The sequence below is a fragment of the Panthera pardus genome, unplaced genomic scaffold (genome assembly GCF_024362965.1).
Source record: "Panthera pardus isolate Hobbes unplaced genomic scaffold, ASM2436296v1 HiC_scaffold_21, whole genome shotgun sequence".
Taxonomy (NCBI): Eukaryota; Metazoa; Chordata; class Mammalia; order Carnivora; family Felidae; genus Panthera; species Panthera pardus.
The window spans coordinates 33,627,887-33,649,551 of NW_026526777.1; the positions used below are offsets into that span (position 1 = coordinate 33,627,887).

At 41.2% G+C, this 21,665-nt stretch overlaps 1 protein-coding gene across 2 annotated transcripts in view; it reads left to right on the forward strand.

The window, feature by feature from the left end:
- The first annotated feature begins 1,132 nt into the window (after positions 1 to 1,132).
- Positions 1,133 to 21,665, forward strand: part of C4BPA (complement component 4 binding protein alpha) — a 52,270-nt gene continuing 31,737 nt past the window's right edge. Inside the window, exons 1-8 of one of the 2 annotated variants that reach the window (XM_019430119.2) lie at positions 1,133 to 1,348; positions 10,836 to 11,002; positions 11,806 to 11,988; positions 13,060 to 13,159; positions 17,573 to 17,658; positions 17,834 to 18,028; positions 19,029 to 19,211; positions 19,840 to 20,040. In XM_019430119.2, the coding sequence (XP_019285664.2) occupies positions 10,861 to 11,002; positions 11,806 to 11,988; positions 13,060 to 13,159; positions 17,573 to 17,658; positions 17,834 to 18,028; positions 19,029 to 19,211; positions 19,840 to 20,040 (1,090 nt within the window). In that variant the 5' untranslated portion in view covers positions 1,133 to 1,348; positions 10,836 to 10,860. The remainder of the gene's footprint in view (positions 1,349 to 10,835; positions 11,003 to 11,805; positions 11,989 to 13,059; positions 13,160 to 17,572; positions 17,659 to 17,833; positions 18,029 to 19,028; positions 19,212 to 19,839; positions 20,041 to 21,665) is intronic. The other variant, XM_019430109.2, reaches the window with a different exon arrangement.

Sequence of the window (21,665 nt, forward strand, 5' to 3'; positions counted from 1 at the left end):
AGCCGAGGAACGATTGTTTGGTAGAGTAGGAGGCAATATCGCCTGCTGAGAGGAAGACCATTTGGTGACTTGAAGAGAAAAATTTGGAGCAGTCACTGTGGAAAGTAAGGAAAAGCACTCCAAGAGATTGGGAAATGGTATTTTGAAGATTCCCCTTGAAAGGTGGTATTTCCTTCGACTTAGCTCTCAAGACCTGGCACAATCTGGAATCCTCCTCTACTCTCATTTTGGTCAGTCAACAAATCTGTCTCACCCTGTGACCTGGTTATGTTCTCTTAACTTCTAATAGCGTTCTCAGTTTCATCTAATATTTCCACTTTTCATTCAAAGCCCAGCTCAAATCTCCTACCTCTGTCAAAGCTTCTGTGGTGGTTCGACTCCATCTTTTCTGAGACCTTCATGAGACTCTTGGTGTTTATGACAGAAAAAGGGAAATTATTGGGAAAAATTGCTCTTTAATAGCAATCTCCTGAGCACACAAATCTTAATCCTGAGGATTAAAACGTTAATTAGATAATGTCAGAGTTTGGGGTTCTTCCTAGATCTGTATGATCACCAGCATGCTGGCCCTTCATTGCATTTCTCTGAGCAGCGCTCAATAATTGACCAACTTCTGGAAGTCATCTGGTGACCAGCGCACAGTAGTAGCTGTGGGGGTAGTCGTTAATTAACACGTATTGAGTGCTGATTTGTTCCAGGCAACTCGGCATATGGCAGGGATTCAGTGAATTTGTTAACCGCCCCCCCACCGCCATTTTACCATCTTGGGGTGGAATGAACACCTGCAGAGGGTAAAGTCACCAGTCCCTGAGCCCCAGGAGGGCCTGCTGGACCTACCATCACGGGAAGTGGATCATTTTCGTGGACCTAGTCTCAACCCTACAGTATCCGAGTTTTCTAGGCTAGCTGGAGTGCACTGTGGATGTCTGTCTTGTGATTATGAAAAGAAAAAAAAGAATTCTGGCATCAAGTTCATATTATCTTTCCACTTAGGGGAAATGGTTGGCGGAGGAGCAAATAAGTGATTGCAACATGTTATCAAGGATGAGGGTTTGTGCAGAGGAAGAGGGTTAGGTAAACACCCGTGTTTTATTTCCGTTAATCATTCACGAGGCTGGTAGAAAGTCTCTCCCCATCCACTACAATTCAGCCATCCCTGACCAGTCAGCTACAGGGCTGAATTCAGGGACTTTTTGGTGGTGCAATTACCAGCTGGCTTCAGGGTAGTCTGGTAAACTCTGATCTGGGGAGGAAGTAAAGCTATTAGAGATCCAGACGCTTTTCTCCCTTGAGAAACAACCTGAGACACCACGACAGAGTCTTCTGCTTCTTCCTCAGCTACCCCCAGGTCAGTGGATTATTTGGGGTACCTTGGGGAAAAGGCTGGTGGTTCAGCCCTTTAAAGAGGACAAGATTAGAAAGATAAGACAAACAAACACTTGGGGGTATTTGCAGCAGAAATCTTTCCAGAAGTTTTTAGGAGGTTATGTGATTTCACAAGTACTTTTAATCCCTCTGATCCTCAATGTTTTGTTTTGTTTTGTTTTATTTTGTTTTGTTTTGTTTTTTACTAGAAATGGGGGAATAATAATGCATATTAATAAACTAAAGCAGAAAGGAAGTAAGATGTCACTCTTGTTATTGTATCTAAAGGTCGAGCGTGTTGGTTCATTGATTCTTTACTATCTCTCCACATAGGGGAGTTTAAGACTAGGATACCTCTGACAGGTAGACCAGACTACCCAGAGGGGTCCATAGAAGACCTGGTTTTTATAGTCTACCTTCTAAAAATTGGTGCAGTGCCCTTCGGAGATTTTATGAACCATTCCACGTCTCCTCCACCACCACCAGCAAAGAAAGATCTTTTGATTTGATGATGAGAAGACGTCAGTCAGCCTCCAGTTAGTTTCTGAAGCTAGACACCTTAACTGTTCTCACCTCCTTTCTCTTCCTCACTTTCTGAACCTGGCAATGTTGATTACCCTTCCTTCTTCAAATTTCCTTCTCTCTTGGTTGGGCAAGACACAGTACTATTCTTGTCCTCATTCCAACTCCTTGACCACTCTTAGCTGACTCCCGTTCTTTTGCTAAATATGGTAGTACAAAGAGAATGACAATTCAAGTATCCAGAGTGGGCAGAAGTATCAGAGAAGGTTTGATACACTTGAATATAATATGAGCACACAAGCAAGGAGCTGATGTAGATAAAGAGATTCTAGGAAAGAGGTGAAAGTGTGGAAGCTAGTTCTGGAATCTTAAAGTGATGTGATTGAGTGTGCAGGTATAAACAAGGAGATATCAGCTGAGACTGAAGAAAAATATTACCCTTTCCAGAGGCATCCAAGTTTTAAAAGAGGAAGCGTAGACAAAATAAATACACATACTTAAAAAGTAATCTCTAACTGAGGCACCTGGGTGGCTCAGTTGATTGAGTGTCTGACTCTTGAGTTTGGTTCAGGTCATGATCCCAGGGTCATGGAATCCAGCCCTGTATGGGGCTCTGTACTGAGTGTGGAGCCTGCTTAAGATTCCCTCTCTCTCTTTCTCTCCCTCTCTCTCTCTGCCACTCTCCCCGACTCTCCCTCTAAAAAATGAAAAAAATAATCTCTAATGGAAGGAGAAATTTGGGGGCTGAGAATTTTCCTAGCACCTCTCAAATTGTACTGCAGTACGCCTAACAATAACATTTAAAAAAAAATGTTTATTTATTTATTTTGAGAGAGAGAGAGAGAGAGAGAAGGGCAGGGGCAGAGAGAGACAAAGAGAGAGAGAAAGAGAGAGAGAGAGAATGCTGAGCTGTCAGCATGAGCCATCAGCACAGAGCCCAGTGCAGGGCTCAAACTCATAGACTGTGAGATCATGACCTGAGCCGAAGTCAGACGTTTAACCGACTAAGCCACCGAGGTGTCCCTGAGTGACTGACTTTTCGCAGGGCTCAATCTCACAAAACATGAGATCACAACCTGAGCTGAAATAAAAAGTCAGTCACTCAGGGACACCTCGGTGGCTTAGTCGGTTAAACGTCTGACTTCGGCTCAGGTCATGATCTCACAGTCTATGAGTTTGAGCCCTGCACCGGGCTCTGTGCTGATGGCTCATGCTGACAGCTCAGAGCCTGGAGCCTGCTTCAGATTCTGTGTCTCCCTATCTCTCTGCCCCTCTCCTGCTTGTGCTCTGTCTCTCTCTGTCAAAAGTAAACATGAAAAAAAAGTAAAAAAAAAAAAAGTCAGATGCTTAACCGACTGAGCCACCCAGGCACCCCACCAATGATATTTTCCACCACACACCTGTCACGTTGACTGTAGCTCTTGAGTTGGTTTCACTTTTATTGGAATTCAAAAGGTGATGATGTCATTGAAGTGCGAGGATATTTACTAGGGAAGTCTTAGCTTTTCAGTGGGCAGCTAATAGAATTCTAGACTTTGTACAGAATGGAAAGATGATCTAAGTTTCCTGTCATCATTTGTGAGATGAGAAACTGACCCAAGGAGCTGACATGGCTTCTTCAAGATCACAGAATTAGACTGTGGTATTGACTGAGGCTCAAATTCAGGTCCTTGGCTCACAAGTCCTAGCCTCCAACCCCATCCTCTGTGGTCTGCTGAATCCTGTGTGGGTTCTGCTGAGGAACCACAGGGAGTAGTGATGGCAAATGGTGGATACCACCCCTGGCCCACCGAGTCACCATACTCTTTAGTTCACTAAGAACCAGTGAGGAAAGTGGGCTCACTGTATCATTTATGTCTTCACAACTTGCAAAGCACTTCACAGATATTATTCCATTTGGTCCTCAGGAAGGCAGTTAATCCTTCTCACTCGGAAGGGAAAACTATATTGATTTATTTATGTCACATTTATTGGATAACTATTATGTGTCGGGTCCAATATCAGATCAGCACCAGGAAGTTGAACAAGCATCCTTGTCTCCAAGGGACCCACAATCTATTTTAGGAGGCAAAAGTGAATAGATAGTGAAAGATACGATACAATGTGGTATTACAACTGAGGCATCAGCAAAATACTAGGGGAGCCTGGAGGAGGCTGATATTTCTCGGTGGGGTTGGACAATTCTTCATTAAGGAGGTGACATTTGACCTGGACAGTGACTTAAGAGGAGTTTGGAGGTTAAGCGCATCCACGCACATGAGATATTATATGCAAATGCTTGCAGGTGTTTCAATAAATCCAGGATGTGTTTTGGGAAAGGTAAGCACCTGCATGAAGTTGAAGTGCAGTGTTTCAAGTGAGCAGAAACAGAGGGATGTTTGGGAGAGGTATGGAAACCTTGTAAACGGAGGACCACAGGAGTTTCAAGCAAACTGCTTTTTAGGAATATAACAGCATCAGCCTGGAAGCTGGCTTAGACCTGTTTGGAGGTTTCTGCAGTGGCCGAGAGTGGGTGAAGGGAATTATGGCAACCTAAACCCAGACTATGGACAAGGGTTGTAGGAGAGAGTGGCAGATTCTAGTGCTGCTATGGCCAACGTGATAGGACTTCGAGACTCTGAATATGGGAAGGGACAAGAGAGAGGAGGCTGGGATGACTCAGGTTTCTAGTCTGGGCGGCTGCGTGGAGATGATTACTTTAGCTGAGATCTCTGACACGGGGGTCAAGTGTGTTGGAGAGAAAACAGTGGGTTTCATTTGGGATATGTTGGATTCGAGGTGCCTGGGAGATACAAAGGAAGCAGTTAGGAGTTTGGGAATTAGACCTTAAGCTTAAAAGAAAAAAAAAAAAACAAAGAGAAGAGAAAAGATTTTTGCTTCAATAAGAAATCTAACAATCAGTTATCAGGAGCTGGAGGGTTGAGGAAATAGGGAGAGCTTGGTAAAGGGTTATAAGTTTTCGTATATAAGATGAAGAAGTTCCGAGGATCTAAAATAAAACACACGGACTATATTTGATAACACTGTATTATATAATTGAAATTTGCCAAGAAAGTAAAACTTAAATGTTCTCACACACAATAAAAGGATAAGTGTGTGAGATGGTGGATGTGTTCATCAACAAGATGGGTGGTGGGGCACCTGGATGGCTCAGTCGGTTAAGCATCTGACTTCGGCTCAGGTCATGATCTCATGGTCCGTGGGTTCGAGCACCGCTTTAGGCTCTGCGTTAATAGCGCAGAGCCTGGACCCTGCTTTGGATTCTGTGTCTCCCTCTCTCTCTGCCCCTCCTCTGCTCACGCTGTCTCTCTCTCTCTCAGACATAAACATTGAAAAATTAAAAAAATAAAAAGATGGGTGGCCGGGGCGGGGGCGGGGGAGTCTTTTCTCAAGGTGCACAAATATGAAATCAGCGTGATATGTTCTTTAAAAATCTTAAAATTTAGTCACTTACACTTCAATAAAGCTGATATTTAAAAAAAGAAACCCAACAGAGTGAAAAGTTTGAGTTTACTTTCAGGATTACATGTGACAAGTGCGCTGATTTTATTTCTGGATTTGCAAAGAAAACTCATAGGTGTTTGTCACAGTCAAAAGCAGCAGTGTAATTTAAATATGATCCCAGACAAAAAATAATTTGTGAAGGTAACCAGTTGGAATCGTAGACTTTTCCAGAGTTGAAAGTTACAGTCAAGCGGCAGAGTAATGATCTCTAAAGTCTTAGAAATAACCTCTGCAAGGTCAGTTTTATGATGCAGGTACCTGCTTTTGTGAGGCTATAGGGGAAGACAAAATATTTCCTCCTTATTTTGCCGAGATTTCTTTGACTAACTTGTAGAAACTTTGACAGTTTGGAGACTCAAAATTTACATATGGGACTGAATAGGGCAGAATAAGAGTTTTGTTACCGACAGAGTTTATGAAGCGTGTAAGTTTTTGCACCTACAGAAGACAGTTGGGCTCAGAGGTCTGTGAGTGATTCCTGGGTGATGGTCATCGTCACGGGAGTAGGTGAGTTCCTCTCCGGAAGATGATGAAGACTGGGGGAAAAAGAACCCCCCAGAACAGGCCCCCAGGGGTGCCAGAGTCTCTGCTCTGGGTGTAGTGTTGGGTCTCACGATCACCAAAGGCCACAGTGAAGACCCAACCAATGACTTCTGGGTCAAGTCCGAGTGGGCTTTCCTCTGCGCTGGGGTTTAATTGAAGTTCCCTTGTGATGCAGGCAGACGTCATTGCAATTGTATATCATTATTCTGATGATGCTTTGACTCCAGGAATTCTGGTCCCGTTAGGGTCACATGCCAACCCCGATCCCCTCACTTCCTTCTCTAACATTTCTTCTCAGTGTTTTCTGAGTTCCAGCTGTGCACCACGCCAAGCTACCTCGCAGCAATTCCGAGGGGCGTGTATAGTTTTCATTCCTATTTTATAAAAGAGGAAATTGAAGCTTAGAGGAGCTGCGTATCTGGCCCAGGGCCACACAGTTCCCATCTGGTGGAACCAAGATTCAATCCACATAGCCTGGATCTGACTCCAGAGCCCATGCCCCAGGGCCTGGCCACATACTGGCCTCTTGTGTCCCCAGAACTGTGCCTGTGGCCTCGGCGTGAGGCTGAGACATGAATTCCTCACTCTAGTGTAGGGTCTGTGTGTGTGGCTTCCTTTTATCTCCTGTCATAGCCTGTGGAGGGAGGGGAACTAGTTTTTGTTCATTCTTTCCCTCCTCACGGTCCTCTGTTGAATGGTTGAGGATATGAGGACTTCAGGTTAAGGAGGGGGAAGAGCCTGGGGTAAAATCGTTGTGGCCTGTTCTCATTAAGGGACAGGTGTGTCTTACCTTAAAATCAGTAGGAGCTCAGGGGCGCCTGGGTGGCTCAGTCGGTTAAGCATCCGACTCTTGGTTTCAGCTCAGGTCATGATCTCGTGGTTTGGGAGTTCAAGCCCCACGTCGAGCTCTGTGCTGACAGCACAGAGCCTGCTTGGGATTCTTAATCTTTCTCCCTCTCTCTGCCCCTCCCAGTCGCTCTCTCTCAAAATAAATAAGCTTTAAAAAAATTTTAAATAAATCAGTTAAGCTCTAGCCTTGACAAAATAAACACTGTAAGAGTAGATATGGATGTGGGGCAGTATTACCTTTCTTTAAAACATTTTATCATTAGGTGCTTTTTTTTTTTTAATGTTTATTCATTTTTGAGAGAGAGAGTGTGAGCAGGTGAGGGGCAGAGAGAGAGGGAGGGACAGAGAATCTGAAGTGGGCTCTACCCTGACATCAGAGAGCCCTGCTTGGGGCTTGAACCCATGAACCACAAGATCATGACCTGAGCCTAAGTTGAACACTTAACCAATTGAGCCACCCAGGCGCCCCTGTCACGAAATGCTTCTGCATGTGAATTCAACAAACATTTATTGAGTACTTTAACTGTGTGAGGCACAGTGCTAGGTACTAGGTGAGGCAGAGACGAGTGAGCACCCACCTCTGACTTCAAGGACCTTGCGGTCTAGTGTTGCGGACAGACTTCGGATGTTAATTATAAGCCAAGTCAGAATCAAAATGATAAACACTGAGTTGTAATTAGAATATGGAGACTGGCTTGGAGGAAAGAAGGGGCCATTGGATAAGGGGCTGGCAGAATGAGTAGGAATTAAAGAGGGAAGAAGGACCAGCAGGTGATATGGGCAGGAGTGTCCTAGGAAAGTATTTGGGACTGTCAGAGATCCAGGTTGTTCAGGCCAGCCAAAGCATGGGGGCTCAGACCAAACCCCCGAAAAGGTCTTTGCCAGAAGCCAGTTGAGTGAGTGCCAATTCCTGAAGGATCAGTTTGCTGAAACCAAATTTGCTGAATTTATCGGATTATCAATTTACTGAACATTGTTTTATTTTTTTAATATAATTTGTTGTCAAATTGGCTCACGTACCGTGTGTAAGATGTACTCTTGGTTGTGGGGGTAGATTCCCATGGTTCGTCGCTTACCTACAACACCCAGTGCTCATCCCAACAAGTGCCCTCCTCAGTGCCCATCACCCGTTTTCCCCTCTCCCCCGTCCCCTATCCACCCTCAATTTGTTCTCTGTATTTAAGAGTCTCTTATGGTTTGCCTCCCTCCCTCTCTGTTTGTAACTATCTTTCCCCTCCCCCACGGTCTTCTGTTCAGTTTCTCAAGTTCCACATATGAGTGAAAACATATGGTATCTGTCTTTCTTGACTGACTTATTTCACCCAGCATAATACCTTCCAGTTACATCCACGTTGCTACAGATGGCAGGATTTCATTCTTTCTCATTGCCAGGTAGTATTCCATTATATATATATAAACCACATCTTCTTTATCCATTCATCAGTTCTGAACATTGTTTTAAATATGCATTTTGAATATACTCAATGATTACAAATATATGAATTTTGAACATGACTAACGAATATGTTCTTTGTAGCAGTATCTTAGGTATTTCTATTCAAATTCTTAAAGGTAGGGATTTAATCTTATGGCTGTGTTTTTATAAATATTCTCATGAATATTTTCCCCTGGTATATCCAATGTGTATATTTTTATTGTGAACATGACAACTGCAACAATTCATATGAGTAATTTTCACTTTATACTACTAGCCTCTTGAGTTTTTATAGCCAAATTTTATTTTGCCAATGCATTGGTATTTTTATTTTATTTTATTTTATTTTAATTAAAAAGCTTCCATTTAATTTTTTAAAAATACGTATGGGTATTCTTGTATCTCTTTCTTCAATCTCACTGAAATTCAACAAACATGAACTTATCAAAAATTGAAGAAACTCATTTCTATTGTTTTTACAGTTCATAACAATTTTTATTGGATGGGAGAAATTTATCATACTTGCAAATTTCACAGATGATTTGGTGGATTGTTTTTCACTATGTGGAACCAGCCTTACCCCCGTCTGTCTCCTGTCTCATCCAGATGGTTAGCCAAGAGGAAGAGAGAGACTAGAGATCAGGAAGGAGAAAAGAGAGGTGCAAACAAAAAAGAAAGGTGGTGTGTAAGGGCCCAAAATCTGGTCCTGGCTCCTTTCTACCTCTTTAGACAGCTTGCATGTATTCGGTACAAATTTTGTAAACATATTTTAGTAAGAGAATGCATTTGATAAGTTGGTCATCAGATTGAATTTATTTTTTCAGCAGAACTGTCTTAGCAGCTATGTTTGGAGCTCAGGGACTAGGCTGAGCATCAGATGGAATTGCCCACAGCCGACAGCAGCTGAAGGCATGGCTTCATCAGAAATGAATTTTGGAAAGATGAGGTTAAATGAGCCATTACTCAATGAGGACGTTAGGCCCTCCACATAGTGTGAAGGGTCATTATAAGCCTTTTCCCCCCAGTAACGTGGAACAGAAATATAGGTCATCATAAATTGTTTTTTTTTCTTCTACAACGTGGGACAGAAATATCTCTGAGTGAAATTTTGAGGGCACTCCCTTTATTTACTCCTTTTATTTACATAATTCATATTATGAATTATGGACACATGGGGAGTGTAGAATTATCTGGATCTAATATGTGTCAGAATAAAAGATGAAATTCAGTATTTCCTTAGGAGTTAACTTCATACAGTCCTTTGAGAACAAGGACTATTTTTTTTTTTTTTTGATGTTTGTTCATTTTTGGGAGAGAAAGTGTGAGCAGGAGAGGGGCAGAAAGAGAGGGAGACACAGAATCCGAAGCAGGCTCCAGGCTCTGAGCCATCAGCACAGAGCCTGATGCAGGGCTTGAACTCATGACCCGCGAGATCATAACCTGAGCTGAAGTCGGACACTTAACCCACTGAGCCACCCAGGCGTCCCAGAGAACGAGGACTATTTTTAATGTAAATTTAAGATACATTGTTTTTCCCAAAGAGAACAGGAGTGGTGGAGAGAAAAGTGTCCCTCATGATTTTGCTTAAAATCATGTCTTTAAATAGTCTGATTAAATAATGAAAGTACATTTGTCACATAAATTTTTACTTTTCTTTGTATATCTATATGTATATCTATAGTTATATGTATCTCTCCATAAACCATTCTTTCAAAACTGCAAATTGCTTGATGGTTTATTGTCTTTGTTGACAGTTGTCATGAGGAACTCTCAATACTACACAGATCTGGCTCCTTTTCTCTGTCTCATCATTTGCTTGCCTTTTGGTTTTATTTTGTTTTACATTTGTTCCCTCTTCTCCAACTCCTCTGCCATTTCCTTGGTCAGACCATCTTGCGGCTCACGTGGCCAATTGCAATAGTCTTCCTTAACTACCCTGTTTCCTCTCTCTGTTTACTTCAGTCTGTCATGTACACATCTGCCATACTGCTCCTTTCAGAGCATGGTAATGAGTCACTCCTTAGCTTCAAAGTAAACAAAGGGTAAACAAAACCCAAAACAAAAAACAACGATTCTTTATTCCCTAAAGGGTAGCATCTATAAATTCCTAAACCTGACCCTTACATCCTATTCAGACACATGTATAAGCTGCCCCTTCTTAGCAACCCCCTCTCCTCTCCTCTGAGCAAAGTACTTCCACAGAGACTAACACTCACTGTCTTGTGCTGTGACACTGTATTCATGTCCTCTCTTCCACTCTAGGCCTTAATTTTCTTGAAGATGTGGACCCCACAGCATTTATCCTGGTGCATTATGACAAGTAGGAATTCAATGACTATTCATTTTTGTTTATTTGTTTTTTGAAAGAGAGAGAGAGAGAGAGTGACCAGGGGAGAGGGGCAGAGAGAGAGAAAGAGAGAGAGAGTGAGAGAGAGAGAGAGAGAGAAAGAGAGAGAATTCCAAGCAGACTCCACACTCAGCATGGAGCCCAACTCAGGGCCCCATCCCATAACGCTGGAATCATGATCTGAGCTGAAATCAGGAGTTTGCTGCTCAACAGACTGAACCACCCAAGTGTCCCTCAATGACTGTTTATCAAATTGAGTTCTTTTGGCAGAAAACTGTGGGAGAAGCATCAGGTCATGCACCCCAGTGCTCCTCTAAATGGGATGCATGATAGAAAAAAGAAAATGGCAGCCTGGCCCTTACCTAGGCTGTGGAAAGTCTCTGATCCAACTCTGTTCCAAATGACCTTGGTCGCTGCTCTATTTGCTACTGTTCTTGGTGAGTAATAGAGAGGTATGTTCAGATTGGCAACAAATATTCAAGATCATCCACTCATTCACTCTTAAGACTCACAGATGATTCAACTTTGAGCAGAAAGCCACATTCAGCAACAAGGGATTTATTTGATCAGAAACTTAGAATTTGAAGGTTAAGAGGATTTGGAGTTATTTGGGATTTAAGGGTACTTTGTTTTATCCACAAAGGAAGCAGTTTTCTAGACACTTCCTCCTACCATTTCTCCTCCAGGGATTTCCAAAACAATCTGTTTCCCAAGCATGACTTGAAACAAATCTATACGACCTATCAGCCTGACTGAGCAATTTTCACTGCTTCTGGGTCTATCTAGAATAGAGAGGGGAACTAAGTATAGACTTCTACTAGGGCTCTGCAAATGTAAATGAATCCTCTTAGTTTAATTCTTGCAAGGTCAGCAGGATTAAGGCTTTTATGTTTCAAGGGCTCCATGCTTTTTCCTTCATATCATTCAAAATCCAGCATGTACAAAAAAATGCCAATTAAAAATGTTGTTCTTATCCATCTCCCAGCCCCCGGGGTTTTCCCTTTCCTGAGGCAACCAATCTGACACGACGTTTTTATCATTACCATCATCATTATCCTTTACCAGCAAATGCGTGTTACTCATCACTCACTGGATTCCTTGAACAATGAGGATAATAGGAGTTGTAATTTTTCTTGATTAGAGGGGAAACGAATGGTTCTTCCCCTAAAAATCATACTACTGAAATACTAAGATGCTGTGTTTCAAGGCATTAACTTCCGCCATTCTTCGTCATTTTCAGGTGGTTGTGGTCCTCCACCGAATTTATTCTTTGCTTCCCCAATAAATGTGTTGAACCAGACTTCCTTCAACTCTGGGACTATCCTGAAATACACCTGCCGTCCTGGCTACACTAGGGATCCTTACAAAAGTCAGGATGTTACCTGCCGATACAAGTCATGGAACTACGATGAGTTCTGTGTCAGTAAGTATGAACATTTATTTTTCTTATTTGCGCTTTTCCCCTCTTTGCAAAATTGTCTCAGGAATTAAGCTTTCTGACTGCAAGTGATGATATTTGGTTACTGAGAAACCATCCAGTTGTCAGTTACTGATTCCAATGTACCCACGCGTGCTACCTTTTGAAAAACATACATAAAAAAACCAAAGAAAACAAAAATTACAAAGTACCTAGTTGCAGTGAAAAATAAGTTTATCCTTTACAACGCAGTTCAGTAAACACTTCTTTCCAAAGTGAACTGCAAATTCAATTTTACTATTTTGAAAACCATATTCATTCTTTACAAAGATGCCTGGGCGGCTCAGTGGGTTGAGCTTCCGACTCGATTTCGGCTCAGGCTATAATCTCACGGTTTATGGAATTGAGCCCCAAATTGGGCTCTGCACTGACAGCACGGAACCTGTTTGGGATTCTCTCTCTCTCCCTTTCTTTCTGCCCCTCCGCTGCTTGCATGCACTCTGTCATCTCAAAATAAACACGTAAACTTAAAACAAAAAGTTATGTGGCTAGAGAGTGGTAATGTAGTTTCCAAAGAAACTTCACCCAAAATATTTGCTGTGTTTGGAAGAAGGTTCTGTGATTCACTTGTGGTTGAGAATATATTCCGTAACGTTTTTCCAATAGAAAGGGTATTCAGTCTACGCTTTTTATTGTACCTTTTGTAACTCATGACATGCATTTTCGACTGGCCTCAATACAAAGTATATGCCACAAATATAGAATGGACCATAGCTCCCTAATCAGTGTCTATCCTGGGTCGTAGACTCCATTACCACAGTGATTTAGCGGAGTCCTTTTCTCTAGTGGTGAAATGTACCAGAAAAATATGGGATCACGTTTTGTATTCATTTATCCCCCGAAGTAAACATTTAGTGATTCAGGATCAGAAATAAGTTTGAATTTCAGCTTCTGGGTCTTTCCGGAAGCATAGGCCAGAGCTAATCAATCAATCTTCTTGTCTAATGCCTTATCTGTGAATACTTGGAATCACTAATTATCATTTTAATTTTTTTTTTTTTTTTTTTTTTTTGTCAGAGAAAAGATGCAAACATCCTGGAGAATTACAAAACGGGCAAGTGATAGTTAAGACAGATATCTTGTTTGGATCACGCATAGAATTCGTCTGCTCGACAGGGTGAGTGCGAAGCAATCTAGAAACAATTCTTTTCAATTAATTTTTTAAAAAGTAGCGAATGTGTTCATATAGTTCAAAAGTAAAAGTGATATAAGACCGTATACGCTGAGGATTGTCACTTCTACTCTCTCACCCTCCACCCATTCCTTTGTGTCCTTAAACAGGGATCCACTTTTTTGCTTTCTTCTGTATCTTTCTGGTGTTTATCTTTAAAAATACAAGTTAAGAAATTAGTATACGTTTTTATTGCACCTTTCCAATAACGAACATAACTTTGAATCTTTCTTTCTTTCTATCTCTCTTTTTCTTTCTTTCTTTCTTTCTTTCTTTCTTTCTTTCTTTCTTTCTTTCTTTCTCTGAGAGAGAGTGCAGGTGGGGGAGAGGGGCAGAGGGAGGGAGAGAATCCCAAGCGGGCTCCACGTTCAGCATGGAGTCCAATGCCAGGCTTGATCCCACAACCCTGGGATCATGACCTCAGCTGAAATCAAGGGTTGGGTGTTCAACTGACTGAGCTATCCAGGCACCCCTGAGTCTTGCCTTGTTTTCTACTCATCAGTGTATACAGGACATAGTTTCATGTTTGTGCCTAGAAGTTTCTTATTGATTTGCCTTTACAACATCAAAGAATGTTATCGTACGATGCTTCACGGATTAGCAATCTCTTTGATGGATCCATAGATATTTCCAATTTTTGCTATTCCGAACAGTGTTCTGATGCATTACTTGGCACATATATAAATTTTTACAGATGTAGTTATATCTATAGGGTCAATTTCCAGAGTGGGATTTCTGGGTCAAAAAGTACACGTCTTTGAAAATTTTAAAGATATTGCAAAATTGCTCTCCTTAGCAGTTCCAGTGTTTTGCAGGGTATGTAAATGCCTTTCTCTTCAAAAACTTTCTGTATTGTCAATCTTTAGAAACCTTGTAAACTTTTTGAAAATTTTGCAATTTAAGACGTAAAACTGGAAGCTCACCATAGTTTCAACATATATTTCTCTTATTATGAGTGAGGTTGAGCATATTTTTATGTGTTCAAGAGACATTTGTATTTATTTGTGGACTATTTGCCATATTCCTTTGCTTAGTTTTTCAATTAATTTGTTGAAATTTTTATTCTTAATTTCTAGGGTAGATATGTACATACATAAACCTACACACACACACACACACACACACACACACACACACACACCAGATATATACACATGAACCTATGCATATTAGGGTTTAGACCTTTTTTTCTGATATGAACTGCAGACTTTCCCCCCAAGTATATAATTTTTATTTTGACTTGGTATTGATACATTTTTTTTTTCTTCTCAAGGAAATGCTGTACTTTGGTTTCAAGTTTATAGATTTCTCTTTTCAAAATGGCTTCTGGGGGTGCCTAAGCGGCTCAGACAGTTAAGTGTTGGATTCTTTTTTTTTTTTTTTTTTTTTAACGTTTATTTATTTTTGAGACAGAGAGAGACAGAGCATGAACAGGGGAGGGGCAGAGAGAGAGGGAGACACAGAATCGGAAACAGGCTCCAGGCTCCGAGCTGTCAGCACAGAGCCTGACGCGGGGCTCGAACTCACGGACCGCGAGATCGTGACCTGAGCCGAAGTCGGACGCTTAAGCGACTGAGCCACCCAGGCGCCCCTAAGTGTTGGGTTCTTAATTTTGGCTCAAGTCATTATCTCATTGTCATGAGTGTGTTCTATGCCGGGTTTGGAGTCTGCTTAGGATTCTGTCTCTCCCTCTGCCCCTCCCCTGCATGCGCACTCTCTCTCTTTTCATTTCAAATGAATAAGTGAAAAAATAAAATAAAATAAAATAACTTCTAGATTTTAGGTCTTCATTTAAAAGCCCTTCTCCAATACAAGATTTTAAACGATTTGCCTAGATTTCTTCTACTGCTTGTACGTTTTCATATTTTTTGATGTTTAAAGCTTTGATCCATTTGGAGTCAATATACAATATACAGCACGAGGTGCCTATTTTAGGCAATGCTTTTCCATATGACTGGAACCTGTTACCCCAAAAGTCCATCTTCAGTTTACAAATTTGAGAGTGCTTTTCAGTACTGTAATAAATTCTCATATGTGTCTTGTATATATCGTGTATGTATCTATATATGTTTCTACTCAAAGCCATTGTTTTGCCTGTATATTAATATACATATTTCACAGTGACCTACTTATCAAGACTTCATAATGTGTTTTAATAGCCAATATGGGTAGTCCTGCCTCCTTGCCTTTAAAAAAATTTTTCCTGACAATACTTGTTCTCTACATAAAGTTTTAAGTTAAGCATCTTTTATTTTATTTTTAAAAAGTATACTTATTTTGAAAGACAGGGGGGGGGAGAGAGAGAGAGAGAGAGAGAGAGAGAATGAGAGGGGGAGGGGCAGAGACAGAGGGGCAGAGGGCCCAAAGCAAGTTCTGTGCGAAGAGCACAGAGCCCTACACGTGGCTCAAACTCAGGAACTGTGAGATCATGACCTGAGCCAAAGTTGGATGCTTAACTGACTAAGCCACCCAGGCATCCCTAAATTTAGGCATATTTTAGATTCAGTGCTGGGGGGTTGGGGGAGAGGGGAAAGTCGGTGATGGGCATTGAGGAGGGCACTTGTTGGGATGAGTACCAGGTGTTGTATGGAAGCCAATTTGACAATAAATTATATTAAAATGCAAAAAATAAAAATAAAAAAAATCAGTGCTGGATTAGTGTTTAACTTCATTTTTGAAGAATAGGCTTTTTTTTTTTTTTCTTTTTTTAATGTTGAGTCTCCCTGGACAAGAACAGGTTCTTATAGGGGATGCAAAACTTCTCCTCTCCCCTCTCAGATTCTCTGAATGGGCCTGAGAATTAGGCTGATATAAAACAGATTAACAGGAGAAAAGCATACACATTTTATTTTTAGACATACATGGGAGCCTACACAGGAAAACTGAAGACCCAAGAAGTGATTAGGCCTAAGTGTTTATATGCTAGGTTGAATAAAAAGTAGCAATTGTAGAAAAGTAACAAAATACATGGGGAGGCTACAGGAAGATTAAGGGTTATTTCCGCAAGGTCTGTCTGTATAGATTTCTCTTGGCTTCAACTCCTCATCTCTGGTGAAAAGATTGTTTTTTTCCTCGCGGTCGCGGTATAGGGAGAGCATCTTCTACATGAAGAGTTTTATCTCCTGCTTTCAGAAAGAAAAGAAGTCCAAGTGCCCTTCCTATGTCTGCCATTTCAAGTGCTTTTAGCTCAAAATAATCTTTAGTAATTTTACTCTTTGTTGTCTTGCAACAGGTCACTTAGTGCAACATTTTGTGCCGCGAGCTGCTATTTTAAAATGTAGATTATTATTTTACTTCTGTAATACTTGCTTGATATGCATTTCAAAATAGCTATTTTGCTTTGTGTTGTGTTCCTTCTTCAGGTTCTCCGACTGAGTATGTGTCGATTCTCCTTTGCTTGCTATCTGTGCTTAACATTTTCCTCTAATGTTGTTGCTCCCTTTAGTTTGGTTTTCTCACATTTATCCTTATTTATCCCTTATGGCTCCCAAGACAGAAAGCGAGAAGATTCACAACGCAAGTGCTGTCGGAACACTAAAGTGTTCCTATCGGAATAGCTGGAAACCACACTTTTCACTTGGTTTCCTGAGTAGTTTGGAAAATGTACCTTTTTAAGAAGTTTCAAAATGACGAAATGCTTACATCTCAGTGTCTCTTGTCTTATTAAAAGATTAGTTTTTCTTTAAGTCATTATTAAATAAATCCAACTAGGATTATTACGTATTATTATTTATTATTAAATAAAGCCAACTGGAGGTCCCATTTGCATTAATCTTCAATCGGAGTGTACATTTATTCCTTGATGATAGCACAATTTTAAGACATACTAACAGTGCTTTTTCTTTCTGTTACCATAACATACAGAGGGCAGTAAGACAAACTGAAGAAAGCTTAGAACTTGTCAAGAGCTATAAAAATGGGGATCGTGAACAGAGAGCTAATGGTGTATTGGAGAGGGTAAGCACCTGTAAGTCAGAGGGAGGCTGCCTGTCCGAGGACAGGAACGTTTGGGGCCAGTAACCTGGCTGGTACCGACATCTACAAAACACTTCGGAAGACACTCGAATGAGCCTTTTACCCTACATCGTCCCGTTTGAGCTCGGGATAAACCCCATGCCTGACAGATAGTCGCTGCCCGCCAACAGATTCCAGAATAAAAGAATGAATGAACGAACACACACATCTCACTGCGGTGATAAGTTTTACCGAACGGAGAGCTCGGTGGGAAGTGCTGTTTAGAAAATATTGTTTCTTCACTGTTTAATATTGCGTAAGCAGTTAATGTATTTAGACCCCTTTGTCCAGCTTCATTTAGAGTCAGAGGAATTTCATTACAATCTTTGGCCCTCTCTTATTCAGATACGTTTTAGTTGGTTCAGCCACTAGTCATTGTGAGATCCAAGATAGAGGAGTTGATTGGAGTGATCCTCTCCCACAATGTATAAGTAAGTAAAGACTTTTTCTGACTTGACCACAAACCTACATCAACCATGTTCGGTACTAAAACTCCCGTGTATCTTTGCTGCGTCTTCTACCCGCCATTAAAATCTGCATCATGAAGTTTAGATTTGCAAGGATACCTTCCCTGATGATTTCTTTCTCTTCACTCACTCATCCCAGTCGCCAAGTGCGATCCTCCTCCAGCCATCAGTAATGGGAAGCACAACGGTGGAGATGAAGATTTGTATACATATGGCTCCTCTGTCACCTACAGCTGTGACCCCAACTTCTCGCTCTTAGGCAAAGCCTCCATTTCTTGCACAGTGAAAAATAAAAAAACAGGCGTCTGGAGCCCAAGTCCTCCTACTTGTAAAAGTAAGTCACGGTGCCTGTAGGGGCTCAGTTGGGTAAGCATCTGACCCTTGACAGTGGCTCAGGTTGTGATCTCGGGGTCATGAGATCGAGCCCCTCTCCTCCACATCGAATCCCACATGGAGCCTCTCATCAGCCTCCACCCTGAGCATGGAGCCTGCTTGGGGTTCTCTCTCTCCCTCTCTCTCTGCCCCATTCGAACTCATGCGTACTCTCTCTCTCTCTCAAAATAATTAAAAAACTTAAAAAAAAAAAAAAGCTAAGTCACAATGATGCATTTTGACTTGGAAGGTGAATTTGGCTTGGAAGGTGAATTTGTTGGGGGAAATGGGATGATGACAAGACTAATTATTGCCATGATGTATGCATGTATTCTCTCAACTGGTACTTATGCATGATGTACCGCTGTGCAGTGACAAACAGCACCAATATCTCATTGGCTTTGCAAAGTAAAGGTTGGTTTTCATTCACACTCAGTCTGCTGAGTGTCCAGAAGACTCCAGGGCAGCTGTAGTCTAGGTGGAAATTTAGCAACAAACTTAGCAGCTTTGATCTTGTGGTATTTCCACATCAACATGTGCTTTCAAAATCTGTTCAGTGGGTGAAGAGAGAAAAGTAAATCATGCCCTGGCTTTTAAAAAGAGCCTTGGGGGCGCCTGGGTGGCTCAGTCTGTTAAGTGTCTGAGTCTTGATTTCGGCTCAGGTCATGATCTCACGGTCCGAGAGTTCGAGCCCCGCGTCGGGCTCTGTGCTGACAGCTCGGAGCCTGCAGCCTGCTTCAGATTCTGTGTCTCCCTCTCTCTCTGCCCCTCTCCTGCTTGCTCGCTGTCTCTCTCTCCCCAAAATAATAAATAAACGTTTAAAAAATGTTCCCTATGGGTCCACTTGACATATAGTGTATCAGGCTTTTGTGTTATAGTTGACACAGGATTAACAACAACAGTAATATCTTCATTGCCATTTCTCTCTTAAGACCCACTTGTCTCTTCTTGTGATTCTTTAGAAGTCACTTGTCCTAAGCCAGAGATTCAAAATGGAAAAATCATCTTGGGATTTGGACCCCACTATACTTATAGAGACTCCATGGTGTTTGACTGCAATAGAGGTTTTATTCTCAAAGGAAGCAGTTTAATCCACTGTGAAGAAGATAACAACTGGGACCCTCCTCCTCCCACTTGTGAGCTCAGTAAGTACGGGCCATGAAAGGATTTCAATGTTTCCATCTAAATTACCCAGAAATGCTGGTGAGGGCATACTTGTATGCCTAGACCCACTTGCCCCACCGTGAACATTTAAATTTAGATCAATGACTGTCTTTGTCTTGTAGTTATTGGGAAAAAAATGATTAGAGTCCACTTGTGCAGGTTGTGGACTCTCCAACCCTAAAGGGAGACATTAACATTGTAGATTAGTATATTTCGTTCAACAATTCTCTTGCAGTTAGTAGAAAATTGTTTTGTTCCAAAAAAAAAAAAATCATTACATTATGATAACTGATTTGAAATATAATAAAGTGTCCCGTGTGGAGGGGGGGAATGCCTTTTCCTGACTTCCACCAAAGGATTATATGGCCTAACTATGATTCTGACACTCTGCAATTATAAACTTATGTGAGTCACTGAGAATTACGTTAATACTAATAACGATAACTTGGTGCTAGTCCGTTTTCTGGTGTGGCTGATCCATCAGCCAGGGCAAGATGGTTCCTGACTGAATGAACACATGGCATCCCTTGGTAGGACAGGCTAGTCGATGATCACGGTTGCATCCCGAGTAACGGCATCGCTTCCCCCTTGTTCTTCTTTGACGAGCAGATAGTTGTCTTGGCTTACCAGACATCCCACATGCCTCCTGGGAGATGTATAACTACCAGATGCCAACAAAACAGGGAGTTTATCCTATTGGAGCTATGCTGAAATACAGGTGCCGTGATGGCTATAAACCTACTTCAGCTGAGCCTACGAATGTGATATGTCAGGAAAATTTGACTTGGACCCCGCACATAGAGTGTAAGGGTGAGTTTCTGCTTTTTAAATCTTTTTGTATATTAAATGCCCAACCTGGGCTAGTATTTCTTTTTTTCTTTTCTTTTCTTTTTTTTTTTTTTTACCTTAAATGGAGGCAATTTTATCTTTCAAGAGAAATTGAGAATTATAATAATTCAACAGAATAGTGCAATATTATTGTCAGGAGGGATCATGCAAGTCTTGGAGGAGCTGAGAATGATAACCTTTCCTTATCCTCGTTTAAAATCAAATGGGGGGGGGGCGCCTGGGTGGCTCAGTGGGTTAAGCGTCTGACTTCGGCCCAGGTCATGATCTCACGTCGGGCTCTGGGCTGACGGCTCGGAGCCTGGAGCCCGCTTCACATCCTAGCCAACACCTGCTATTTCTTGTTCTTTTGCTACCAATCGATCTGACAGGGTTGAGGTGATATCGCACTGTGGTTAATTTCATTTCCCTGACGATTAGTGATGTTGAACAACAACTTTTCATGTGTCTGTTGGCCATCTGTATATTTTCTTTAGGAAAATGTCTATTCAGGCATTTTTAATCAGATTATTTGATTTTTCAGTGTTGAGTTTGAGAAGTTCTTTATATATTTGGGATATTAACCCCTTACTGAATGTACCGTTTACAAATATCTTCTTCCATTCAGTAGGTTGCCTTTTTGCTGTGTCGAGGGATTCCTTCACTGTGCAAAAGCCTTTTATTTTGGCATAGCACCAACAATTTATTTTTGCTTTTGCTTCCCTTGCTTGGAAGCGATAGATCCATAAAAATGTTGCCGATGCTAATGTCCAAGAGATTAATGCCCATGCTTTCTTTTAGGAGTTTTATGGTTTTGGGTCTCACATTCAGGTCGTTAGTCCATTTTGAGTTTATTTTTGTATATGGTGTAAGACAGTGATCCAGCTTCATTCTTTCGCATGTAGCTGTCTAGTCTTCTCAATACTCATTTATTGAAAATACTGTGCTTTCCCCATTGTATAGTCTTGCCTCCTTTGTCACAGATTAGTTGTTTATATAAGCATGGGTTTACTTTGGCGCCCTCTATTCTATTCTAGTGATCTATGTGTCTATTTTTGTCCTAGTACCAGACATTTTTAATTACTACAGCTTTGTAGTATGTCTTAAGAGCTGGGGTTGTGTTACTTCCAACTTTGTTCTTCCTAAGGATTATTTTAGCTATTAGAAGTCTTTATGGTTCCATATAGATTTTAGGATTATTGGTTCTAGTCCTGTGAAAAACACTGTTGGTATTTTGATAGACACTGCATTAAACCCATAGATTGTTTTGGGTGGTATGAACGTTTGAAGAATATTAATTCTGCCAATCCGCAAGCATGGCATATCTCTCCTTTTGTTTGTGTCATCTTCAATTTCTTTCAACAATGCTGTATCGTTTTCACAGTATAGGTCTTCCACTTCCTTGGTTAAATTTATTCCTAGGCATCTTATTCTTTTTAGTACAATTGTAAATGGGACTAATTTCTTCATTTCTCTTTCTGCTACTTGGTTGTTAGTATATGGAAACTGAATAGATTTCTTTTTTTTAAAGCTTTTATTTGTTTATTTTGAAAGAGAAAGAGAGAGAGAGAGACTGAGAGCAGAGGGGGACAGAGAGAGAGAGGGAAAGA